Raw genomic sequence first — 12,237 nt, forward strand, 5'->3', positions numbered from 1 at the left:
AGATTCTCCATCTCGGAGTCTTTTAGATACCCTCTTCTGAGAAAGTTGAGATCCCAGCAATAAATATCGCCTATGTTACTCGGGGTGAATGTAGCTTTCCAATGGTGAAAGAATTTTTGAAATCGCACAGTAGTTTTTGAGTTTATTCATTACAAACATACATACAAATCTTTCCTCTTTATAATAGTAGTATAGACTGTTCAAAGGATATGTATTTTCTGCATCACACATCCATCAACGCTTTCGACGATATGTACTGAGTAAATCCAGTACAGTCACGATAAGGTTAAGCATATTAGTGTTCAGTATTTGAGTTATCTGCATAAGCGCGACGAAGAACTAATACATTTCTCGTTTAGTAATGGACATCCATTGATGATGAGGCTCTAGATGTCCTTCAGCTTTTTTGTTGGTATGACGGATTGGACACTTTTCGAAAGCTGTTCCATAAATGTATTTTAAATTTAGGTCTAAATAATTTAATTTTTGTAATTTATGACACAGGTACATGTACAATTCTCTCACTGTTACTCTAATTAAAACTAGATTAAGTAATGGGTGTTGATTACATTGTGAAGTCAGCGCTATGCAGACTATTTCGTAAATTAGAAAATATTAAAAGCCCATTTTGATGAGAGATAGAGACAAAAAAAAATCGATATAATAGAAAGTAGTTAAAATTTCAGTATATACATAGTATAATTTGAAAATAAAATAGTCTAAAAAAACAGCTTTTTACAGATTTCTAATGCTGCCGATCTCTGCGTATTAAAATTTTATTGTTTTATACCGCCGAAAAGTTATCAGGTTAACTGTTGTAACTGCTGTCTTGAAGTGCTATAGTAACTGTTAAGCTTTCAACTTTCGTAGTTTCAAATTTAAATATTATTACGAAAGTATAAAAAACTAACAATTTATACATATTTTATATAGAATTGTTTCTTCGCTTTCATTGCATTTACAGTTAAAGACCTCGAATTTTATCTATTGTCTGTACATGCACACACGCATTAAACGTAGCCCGTCAGCCAGATAATGTCATTTTCATTGCATATGCCCAAGTATGTGTATGTAGAGTCATACAGAATTATATGTAGATGATATCTATTTAGCCAACAATTGTTCTACTACAAAGTAAATAATCACGAAAAACAAAAAAAAAATGCAAGAGAAAACACACATCTGCTTTTTCCTATTGAATTTGCACCTATGTATATCAGTGACCTCAAATGTCGCTTTATGTCGACATTAAAGTCGTCTCGCCTTGGCCTTAGAATAAAAGCGTAAATAGTACAAAAGTATATACATATGTACATAGTATGTGTGTTTGTATGGCGTATAATAAGTATGAACGCAAATTTGACATTTCATTATTGCAAAATATTCAAAACAATTAAAAACTAATGTGTTTTGAAACACGTAGAAAACTGGATAATGCAAAACAAAGTATTCGAGAAGAATATAAGGAACGAGATAAAGTGTCTGACGACGCACAATTTGATGTATTTACAGCAATTTTTCTTAACCTAGAAATTTATAATTACATTTCAAGGATATTTATTGAGATCGCAACAGCAGATCACTCGCCATTCGGCGAACTTTTATACGCTCGCAAGCAAGAATGATTTAATATGATGATATCGAAGTGAGAGTAGATCAAAATAAACGATTAAATTTAGCGCATTTTCACTTTTCGAAATTTAAATAGTTGATTAATTAATTTTAACTTTAATATGGATTTGTTCGCATTTCTTCTTTGTCAACTAATTTGCAGTCTCATGGCGTTTTCTGGTGGTCCTTACAGCTTATTGTGTAAGTGAAATCGGATAATAACCACTCCCACCTCCCATACAAAGGTTATGTTAAGAATTACTAAAAGTGCGTTAACTCACTCACCAAATGAGCGTGGCATCGTCCACTTTTAGATCAATGGTATAGTTTGAAAATGGGCGAAATCGGTTAACAACCACACCTACTTTCCATATAACACAATTTTGAATTCCACACTGTATTAGAGGTGTGGCATCACTTATGGAAAATTTTTCGAAATCGGACTATAACTTTTGAAGACCCCGGATATCGAAGATGAAGAACTCAATGCCTAAAGGTAACTTTTTACCAAAAATATCGGTAAATCCCTCAGATTTTTTAAAGTATTTCAGAGGGAATCTTTTTTTTCTTCTTCTTCTTTCATTGTATCAAAAATGGTTAAAATCGGGTCATAACTTGACCTAGCTCCCATATATATACCTAATTATAGCTTTTTCAAATATACAGTGGACTTTATACCTTATAAATCGCTCGAATTTGTGAAATATCTGAGTAAAAGTGAGTGGCGTATAGTATTGAATATAGTGTACCTTAGTGCTGAAAAGTAATTAAATCGGTCCAGGAATTATCACTGCTCGCATATACTATATAAATATAATGATTTTCGTTATTATTGTGGGCATTATGCTGAATATACATATGGGACAAATTGTGCGAGTTATTTTAATATATATAAAAAAATAAATTACGAGGGTGCACCCGAACTTAGCCCATTTTAGAATAAAATAAAAAACGTTAATCATAATGTATTTTTTTACTAAACATCCAGTTTACAACGCCAGATCAACAGTAAAAACATTGCAATGCATGTAAAATAAAACTCATGCACAATTTGACAATTGGAATAGGGCTGTAATGCTGTTATGCATTTACGAATTCAATACTTTGCCTAAAATAATGCATTGGCGAATATTGTGCATTGCATGTATGTATGCAAAGCAGTCTACCTGTCGAAAGCCGTTACCGTTATCACGCTGGCCGGAACTTTACACAGACAGAATTTCAAGTTCATCTGACAATCAACGGCAATGCCGTTTGGGCGCAATCGTAAACGAACGAGGAAGAGAGCAGAAATTTGCGCTCTCCGCACGCTTCATGGAAAACCGGAACTGTGATTGTAATTGTTTCAAAGTGCAAACCGATGAAACAGAAACGAAGCTACGGAACAATTATAATGCATCGCTGTGTAAATGCTTTGAACAATAAAAGCAACAAAAGCATGTACAGAGAAATTGCACTGGCGGCAGTTGTGCGGTGTGGTCGACCCTCATTGAATGTCTATTTTTACATCAAATGCAGAATGATCTTGAAAATGTTTGTTTTTAATTTTCACAACACACATTATCAACGCACATTTATACACAACAAATTACAGTGGAGCTTCAATAAGTATAATCTAATAGAACGGAACGGAGGGTTGATATATTCAGAGTTATATTATCGATATCCCACTATATATATATATATTATTTTTTCTAGATATTGTACTAATACATATTTTCCCTGCTTATGATGATTATAGGAAGTAGATGTACATATGTATATATGTACTTTCGTTGCACAGAATGTCTCTCCATTTCTATTCCAATTGTTGTATTTCGACAATTTTAAAGATAGATACTTACAATTGTTATTATGAGGAAGTAGTAATAAATAAAATGCACAGTGAATAGCATATTAAACAAGTTTTATGTGAGAAACGTCTCATTTGAATATATATTAATATGTTTTATTACGAATAACGATTCTAATTTTAATTTTAATTAGGGTTATTATTCGGAGAAGTCAGAAAGTGATCACATAAAAAATATATATCATATATATATATATATATCAGAGACAGTTTGTTAAAAAATTTTGATTTCTGTTCAAAGTTTTATCACAAACTATCTCTAAAGTCAGATACAAACTTATACTTTCTATTTTTTTTACTATTTCCAGTAACTTATTTTGAATTGTTAGTCCTTAAATAAACGAAAAAGTTCGCATGAATGTTTATTGAATAATATGAAAAGTACAAAAATTTCACATTTAGCACCTTTATTTTTACCGTATGACGGGGTTTTACAACACGTACTTTGAATATACTTAAACATGTATTTTATGTATGTACATATCTTAAAATAATGCATTTTAAATTAAGTAAGCAAATAATTTAAATAATAATATTTTACGCGGGTTTCTTGTGCATATTTTAAATCGATTTAGCCTAATATGGTTTAACCTAGTATAAAAAAAAATTAAATTTAACAACTTTGGAAATATGAGTGCGTTATTAATTTCGAAACTGCATCTTTGACGTTTTGAATAGGGAAATAAATGAGTGCTGTCTGCAACTCTCGATCGAATAGCAGTCCAAAATCACATGAAAACAATTCCAGTATAAGGGCAGATACTACATTTTTAACTGTTTCTTTGCTTGGCTTTTTTCCAGCTTCCGTTCTCTTGACTGCAGGAACTCGCGACGAACCTCACTGGATCTCACTTTCAGTATGCAACTTAATTTGTTGAGAATATGTTCTGCGGTGTGGGTGTCAGCTTCAAAATCATAATGCTTAAAACGCATGTGGGAGTAGTGATGACCGGTGGTGCTACCACCACTGCTGGAATTGGTTGAAAATAAAGCAAATGGTGACGAAATGTGTAGATGATGACCGGGGCTTGTGGGAGAATGCGGCGTTGCACCGCCACTACTTTCTGTGCCATGTGTTGCTGATTTTAGTTCGCTGGACGTTTTACAACTATTCACAGACGCCGATGAAGATGATGCTTTTAACCAAATCCGAATTGTTGCTTTTAAATTACGTCTCTCCACAATTTCGCAAGAAGCAATCACATCAATTGGATACGTAACTGCCTTTTGTTTGGTCCAAAATTTTGCATTCTTATGGTGGTCAATTTCGATACGCTCTCCAGAAATTCCTAATGTGACCTCCCGTCGGAAGAAAGGTTTTTCAATTATGTTCAAACGATAAGTGCGATACATGGGTGCTTCCAACATATCATTGTGGCTCATCATACGTTCCTCATAATCATCATTGTTGATGTTAGTAGCACAATTGGAATCCTCTTCGTCGGCACCAGAACTGAGCGTAGGTTCCATACCTTGCACAGCCTGTACAGCTGCCAGTCTTGCTTTATCTTCCTCCGAAGTCATTGATTTGGTAGCCATGTTGGTGTACTCAATGCGTGTTACCTGCGCCAGTGGCCGACGCTCTGCTAAAGTTAGATGGGAAAATCCAAATTTAGAACATGGTTCTTTATCATCAAGAGGTGGAAATTCTTCCATAGCGTCATTATCTTCCGTTATATACAGAGCATAGTGTCGGATAGATTTTAATGGAATCTTCGGGTGCTGTATTGTTGCTTTATAGCAAACTAGTCCAATAACCTGTTGATAACAATTTTAAATTGTTTCAGAAAATTTAAACTTGATTAACTAACCTCAAAAATCTTAGCACTAGCAAGAACGCAAATTTTTATGGGGTAATTTCGTTCTCGCTCGGGCAACATACTCAAAAACACACCAATGCGTTTAGTTTGTATGCCCCGTTGGGAAGTACCGTCAAAGCGCGCATATTCAATAAATTTGTTTTGTGCTTGCTTTGGACTATTAGCTAATTGTAAAGCAAGTTTACTTTTCACAACTGAGTTACCATCACCGCCACCACCAGCATCATCAGTTACGTCAATGCTTTTGTCGAAATTTTCTACATTATTCACGTTCTGCACCGATGATTTTTGCACAGTTTTTTTAACAAAGAAATCATTCCGCTCTGGAGGAACAATTTCGTCTTCATAGTTAACCGATTTTATTTTTGCAGCGTTGCGACGAGCTTCGTCCATTTTTTCCAATTTTTGGGCGGTATTTGAGCGGAACCTTTGTGCCCATATTTCGGGATACATTTGTATTTCGAAAGATTGTGCAGTTAAATCCATATCTTCATCATCACTTTGGTCCAACCCGGGATAGCAGACAAAATCTATTTCATGTAGTGTCGGATCTACCACTTCTTGTAACTGTTGTTTATTTCCAATAGATTTTCTTTGTTGTGGTGGTCTATTTTGAGTCGCAACGTTATTTGTTACAGATGTGGTTTGGTATTTACGCAAATAATGCTTGGGCATATCATTGCTCAACATAACTGTCTCACACATTCCTGTATCATCCGTAGAAATGAACGAATTGCGTATATGAGAAAGTAACCAATGCTGGTTGCAATAGGTCGCCATCTTTTCAGTTTTATTATAAATTAATTCACTTCAAATAAAACACTTTTCATGTATTAAAATCATATAAATAAAATTTATCTCACTCACAGCATAACAACAACCATATTTATTTAGCTGTCAAATGTAGGGCTGCCAACTTTACTTTGCAAAACGCTAATCATCAGATAATCAGTTATCTCATAATAAATGTAACATTTAGCTTACATTTATCTTACATTCATGTCAATATCAAATAAGTTTTAAAAATGTAATTCTACTAAATAGCTTGGAAGCTTCTTTTGTTTATTAAAGAGTACATAATCGTTGTATCATAGCCCCAGAAAATGTGGAAAATACACACTTCATCCAAAGTAATACTCAAATATATGAGTTTGAACTATATAATACGCTTGAACTTATACAATTGGACAAACAAAGTTTTTATGAATATTTCAATAAGACACACCAAGCAATGGTTGTTAACAAGGTAAAATTTAGGCCTATGTAAATTTTGTAATTTTATTATATTAGCGGTCAATTACAACAACCTATCCAGATGTTCAAACAAACAGATAGCACTTGTGGAGCAGACTAGTTCTAAAATGTCCTCAAAAGTTCTTTTTATCGATAAATTTGCGTTTGTGTCCTTTTTAACCACTATGAATGGTCTTAGTTGAAAAAAGAACTTCGTAGCACTGACGCAAGCGGCAACATAATTTATAAATTTAAAATAAGTAAAATTCGGCGATACAAATTATTGACAGCGTCCAAAGATAGCGAGCACAGATGTGACCAATCCAATAAATCTATTATATAACCCGTAATATTCGTAATTAATTCTGTGCCAACGAAGTGAATGTAACTGTAATGCGGTATAAGGTACTTAAAATTACAACTCTGTTTTTTGACGTTTGGTATATTCCTTGTGTTTTTGCTTTCGTATGCAATTGAAGCGAAGAACGTCAAATTTTCCGATTGAAATAAAGATAAATTTAACAAAAGTGTGAATGGGAGTTTGGAAATTAATTAAACATATTATAGCAAACTAAGTTCCTTGCTCTAAAAATGTGTATGATGAAATTGCTTTGTAAATAAGTAAAAATAAGTAAATAGGAATTGATTGGAAAAATGGACATGGAGACGTGTGACGACGATAGTTTCTACGGTGGGTGAAGAATACAAAATTTCCGCTGCAAGCTAAAGTCTTAGAATCGTATTCATCATTTTGTGTTGTGTATAAAATTAGTAGTAATAACTGTGAATTTAAATAATAAAATATGGGTCTACGCATCTAAAATCATCGACAAATATTAAGCATATTTAAAAGTGTGTGCTACATTTGTCAAATTTCTAGAAATACATGAGTCATACACAACATTATTATTTAGCATATTATTATTTGACCGGATTCAAGACAATGCTTCGTAGTAAATCTATCTGTATTCTGAAGTTTTAGTACACCTATATTGGGGTTACTTGATTTACAGATTACATATACATATGTGTAATATTAGTACCTTACTAGCGTTAAACGCAATAATGATTTGCTGGCGAAGTTTTATGAAATATTGTAACGATAAGATAACGTAAAAAATAACAAATAATATTTCAATGATTATATGAAATTTCTTGCTAAAGTACTTACCAACAAATTTGTTTGATTAGAATCTCCAATAATATTTTATTAAATATTCGTTTTAGGTAATTTCGACCGAATTATGCCGTCATCTGATAACTATACGTTTGATGACATTGAAGAAATTCTACGTTCTACTGATTCCCATCTGGATTCTTCTATTGACTTGAATAACCTTAACGCCCATAATGTGAATGATTTTGAATTGCCTTTCGATGTGGACCTTCATAGTTCTTCATCGCAAGTTGCACCCTCGAATGATGAATTTAATTTTGCTTTGCCCCTATCTGCGAACGAGTTGCAAAGATCTGAGACATGTAACTCTACCTACAAGTCACAGCGCACTTCGTCCATTTCATCAATGGATGAAGACAGCTTCAACCCAGATGATTTTATCAACTTTTTGAAAAATGATGACGTAAAGATGAATTTCCTCAATGATAATGAATTAAGACAACGGAATACACCCTCACCTACCGAAAGTTGTAGTAGTTCAGGTGGCAGTTCAACGAGTGGGGTACAGAGTGACGTTTCATCAATAGCTTCGCAGACCAAAGCTTATATGCAAGTTAACCCCCCAATGGATATCTTAAAATGTATGAAGGAAGAAATAAGTAATGAAAATACACACACACCTGCGTTTAAAATAAAAGAGGAAAGTTGCTTTACACCTATAACAATGGTATCGCCTTCAATAGATCACCAACAAACTATTGTTTTACCCGCGGTGAACACTACTGTGGGCGTTTCATTGCCATTAATGGTACCCGTAGTGCCGTTGAATACAAATGCCAACAACACACCTACCCTGCAAACAATTCAGCCACTGCAACAAGTGCAACCTATAAGTGTGCTATCTGGAACATTGCTTCCTATTAAAACCGTTCCAATAAAACCAATTACACAAATAACTAGCCATAATAAACATACGTCACAACCTAAAATTGAGCCGAAATTGGCGCCGAAAGGGAGCGCTGATAACACTAACAATACTGTTAAAACACCCCCCACCACCTCATCAATTGCTACAAAAGTCGTTCCTCCCATAAATGCAAAGCCCAAAACTGTATTCCTAACACTGAATGATTACAAAGCATTAACCCAAGTAAATGGTAAAAATGTAAAGGGTGTTGTCACAAATTCGCCCAAAATTATATTGAAAACAGCAAGTGGAAAAGTTATAACAGCCAACAAAATAGTTTCTTCTGGCAATAGTACATTGGGCATGCATTCAAATTTCGTGCCCAAAATTGTTAAGACAAATAATGGACCAGTGTTTATCAAGCAACCATCGTCAAAGATTCCACACACAGCGGCGAATACTATCGGAACTCAAAAGTCGTCTGCTGTCAACAACGGCCCTACCAGTTTAGGCGTTTATAAAGGTCTCATTGACGAGAAAATGTGGAAGAAACAACAACGCATGATCAAAAACAGGGAATCTGCTTCTTTGTCTCGTAAAAAGAAAAAGGAATATGTTGTTGCGTTAGAATCACGTATCAGCGACTTGGAGAAGGAGAACTGCACACTTAAAGGGGTAAGCACTAATGAGTAACTAGTATTTAGAAAAGTAAAATGCTTCTAAATTCGGTTCATTCAATTATAATTTGTGTCCTAATTATTATTTAACTCGCTTGTTTTTCTTAATGTTTACTCATTTGATTGCTTTGTTTTAGGATAATTCATCGTTGCGTTCCCAATTAGTCGCTTTGGCACAATCTTGCCAATGCAAAAACAGCAACATCAGTGAGTTTGTTTTGAATACTTTGGATATAAATGCGAAAGTAAGTGCAAGCGATCAGCATGTGAAAATCGCTCCAAAACTAACGGGAAAAAGCTTAAAACAACGAATGACAGCCACCAACGTTAAGAAGAACATAGCCATTCTCTTCGCGCTGGCCTTCATGGTATCGCTGAATGTTGGTAATTTTCAGAATTATATGAATAAAAATCACATTGAGAATTCAATAGAGTCGGCTCCAAGTGCTGAAGAGCCGGCCACTGGCCGACGGCTGCTTTGGGCCGAAACGGAAACTGAATTTAAGCAGAAGTTAAATAACACCAAACGGGAAGCAGAAATGGATGTGCCCCCTCTACATTTCTTACATCCAGTTAATCGCTCTCGGAGAGCCATGTCAAGTGAGCCGCATGCAAACGAAACAACGAAGGAGATTCCATTGACAACGGCGGCAAAGAAATGTCCAAACGGTTCGAACTATACTGAAAACCATCGTTTGCACAGTAATCTGCACAAATGGATTGACGTCAACGACTACTTGAACTTGAGCTTGTATAAGGACAATGGCAATGGAAATTTGGATAATTCTTTAAGTCTTCGGAAATTTTCATCGGATTATTATGACAGGAAGCCCTTGCAACTACCGCTCCAGGAGGATGTTCCAACAATTAATATGAAACGTAAACTAATAATGACACCACCACTAGGACTTCAGGGTAAGCAACCTAAATTAGAGACTCCGCAGGCAAATGAAATTGACGACACATCTGGAAATGAAAAGAACTCTTTGGATATTTTCAAGCCTAAAATAAGTGAGGAATACTTACGCTTGTTTAAAGGCATCAAAAGGCAAGACGACACATTCTATGTGCTATCGTTTAACATGGATCACATTTTGTTGCCGGCCTCAGCCTATAATAAGAGTGCACGGCCGAAAATGTCACTAATGCTGCCGGCCGGTGACCCATCGGTTAATGGCGACATAATGTTGATGCAAATCGATTGTGAAGTTGTTAACACCACGGAGTTGGAGTTGAAATCATTTATGATTCCGGAGAAACTTCGGCCGCAAAAATTCGGAAATGGCAATTATAATCCACCTCCCAATCCAAATGACATGGTGAATAATGAGACGCGCTCCAGAGAGGAAGAGCGCAAGGCAAAAGGCACAATGCCGGAGATGCCCAAGCAAAAGTCCGCACCAAAAACTTACTATATGATGGGACCCCGATCCGCTGCAGCTGCGGCCGCTATGAAGAAGAAGCCTACACTTGTAAGATTGGGCAGCAACGACAGCATTGAGAGTCTCGTTGAGAAAGTGGATACAAACGCAACGATCTTTTCAACTAGACATCAACATTAATTACATTAATTTTTCAAATAAATATTGGAACTAACTGAAAGTTTAGTAATGGTAAATATTTAATATTTAAATACCAGTATATAAATTGCTCAAAATGCACACGCTTTCAGCATTTATAAAATATGTGTGCACACTTACATACATTTATTACTTGCAATTTCATTATTTAATTTAAATATGTTTAAGATTTTAAGGACAGCTTCTTGGAGTAACAATTATAAATAGACATACATACATATATGTATATGTATATACTTAAACGGTTTATTCAAAACACATTAACAAGGATATTTGTAGATTAGTTAAAATTTTTTGTAATATACATATAAGACATTCGAAATCTGTTAGCAATGAGATATACACTTCGGTTTGTGCCGTTCTTTTAGTTTGTTGTAATATATTGCTTGCATCATGTTTGCCCTGCTAAATTTTAATTTTAACTTTTAGCTTAATTGTGTGCAATAGCTAAATAAAATGTAATCCTAGAATATATCGTATGTTGTATTTGTATTGGAAATATTGAATCAATAAATACCACCTTTTTTAATAAATACATAATTAAACGTAATCATTGTGAAGTAGAACTAGACAACTCCCACTGCAACCGATTCTACGCTACCGGAGTTGACCCGGATTTTATCCAGTCAAGTGCTGCCCTTCCGACGATCTAACCCTGTTTGGATCGGTAATTACTAAGTCTAGCTGTACGTCATTGGACCAACTCCTTGCAGGACCTCAGTCAAATGCAATTCCTGCACTGGCTGATGTCATTTTTTGACGTGTCCCGGCCTGCACACCACATCTAAGTGGAGTGAGTTTTACGTTGCCCCATGCTGTAATAGGACTCTGCCCCCGCAACCAATAACATCGTAGTCGACAAACAACAGCGCAGTGCGACAATTTCCCATGCGGGTAACACAGCTGCAACAATCTCCACCTGCACATCACTCCCTCACTCCCAGAGTCGCGACAGCAACACCACGACATATCCGACTCTTACAATTCAACTGCCACGGACTCCAGAGCAAGATCGAGGAGATAGTTGATTTTATGAGTCCGAAAGCGTACCAATAGTTGCGGTCCAAGAAACCAAGTTAAACAGCCATTCAGATCTTTTGAGTTGGGTAGTTTTAAACATTTTGCGTAAAGATCACGAGCGAGATAGTAGTGGAGGCCTAGCATTCATATTGCACAACACCGTGCAATATCGTGTAATCGAAGGTGATATCGACCGCAGGGACACTATCCTAGAATGTCACGTATAGCTGTCCGCTCAGGCGATGTCGAGCTCGAAGTATTTAATATATACATCATCCCAGTTACAAATTGGCCAACATGATATCACCCGAATAGTAGTGCGCAACTTCGTAGTGAAAACCGATTGGTACTTAGCGACATTAACGCGCACCACGATCTTTGGTATTTTTGCCTGTCAAACCTCAAGGTGATCGCCGCTGC

General features: G+C 35.5%; 2 protein-coding genes across 2 annotated transcripts; one reads left to right on the top strand and one right to left on the bottom strand.

Annotated features, from left to right (window-relative positions):
• Positions 1 to 3,853: 3,853 nt before the first annotated feature.
• On the bottom strand, positions 3,854 to 6,202 carry LOC105217811 (stress-activated map kinase-interacting protein 1). Its single transcript, XM_011193010.3, has 2 exons — positions 5,275 to 6,202; positions 3,854 to 5,221 (listed from the first exon to the last, which is right to left on the bottom strand). Exons 1-2 carry the CDS (start codon positions 6,061 to 6,063, stop codon positions 4,226 to 4,228), a joined length of 1,785 nt encoding a protein of 594 aa, XP_011191312.1. The 5' UTR covers positions 6,064 to 6,202; the 3' UTR covers positions 3,854 to 4,225.
• Positions 6,203 to 6,978: 776 nt separating this feature from the next.
• Positions 6,979 to 11,342, top strand: LOC105217810 (cyclic AMP-dependent transcription factor ATF-6 alpha). The gene is made up of 3 exons (XM_011193009.3): positions 6,979 to 7,207; positions 7,744 to 9,215; positions 9,355 to 11,342. Exons 1-3 carry the CDS (start codon positions 7,171 to 7,173, stop codon positions 10,777 to 10,779), a joined length of 2,934 nt encoding a protein of 977 aa, XP_011191311.1. The 5' UTR covers positions 6,979 to 7,170; the 3' UTR covers positions 10,780 to 11,342.
• Positions 11,343 to 12,237: the final 895 nt, after the last annotated feature.

The sequence above is a fragment of the Zeugodacus cucurbitae genome, chromosome 6 (assembly GCF_028554725.1).
Source record: "Zeugodacus cucurbitae isolate PBARC_wt_2022May chromosome 6, idZeuCucr1.2, whole genome shotgun sequence".
NCBI classification, from domain to species: domain Eukaryota; kingdom Metazoa; phylum Arthropoda; class Insecta; order Diptera; family Tephritidae; genus Zeugodacus; species Zeugodacus cucurbitae.

What these genes read in the sequence shown, in the direction of transcription:
- LOC105217811 (XM_011193010.3), bottom strand. Translation starts at nt 6,063, where the DNA reads ATGGCGACCTATTGCAACCAGCATTGGTTACTTTCTCATATACGCAAT. An exon ending in CTAGTGCTAAGATTTTTGAG is followed by an intron (nt 5,222 to 5,274) that starts GTTAGTTAATCA and finishes TGTTATCAACAG; the next exon opens with GTTATTGGACTAGTTTGCTA.
- LOC105217810 (XM_011193009.3), top strand. Translation starts at nt 7,171, where the DNA reads ATGGACATGGAGACGTGTGACGACGATAGTTTCTACG. An exon ending in TGACGACGATAGTTTCTACG is followed by an intron (nt 7,208 to 7,743) that starts GTGGGTGAAGAA and finishes TATTCGTTTTAG; the next exon opens with GTAATTTCGACCGAATTATG. An exon ending in AGAACTGCACACTTAAAGGG is followed by an intron (nt 9,216 to 9,354) that starts GTAAGCACTAAT and finishes GCTTTGTTTTAG; the next exon opens with GATAATTCATCGTTGCGTTC.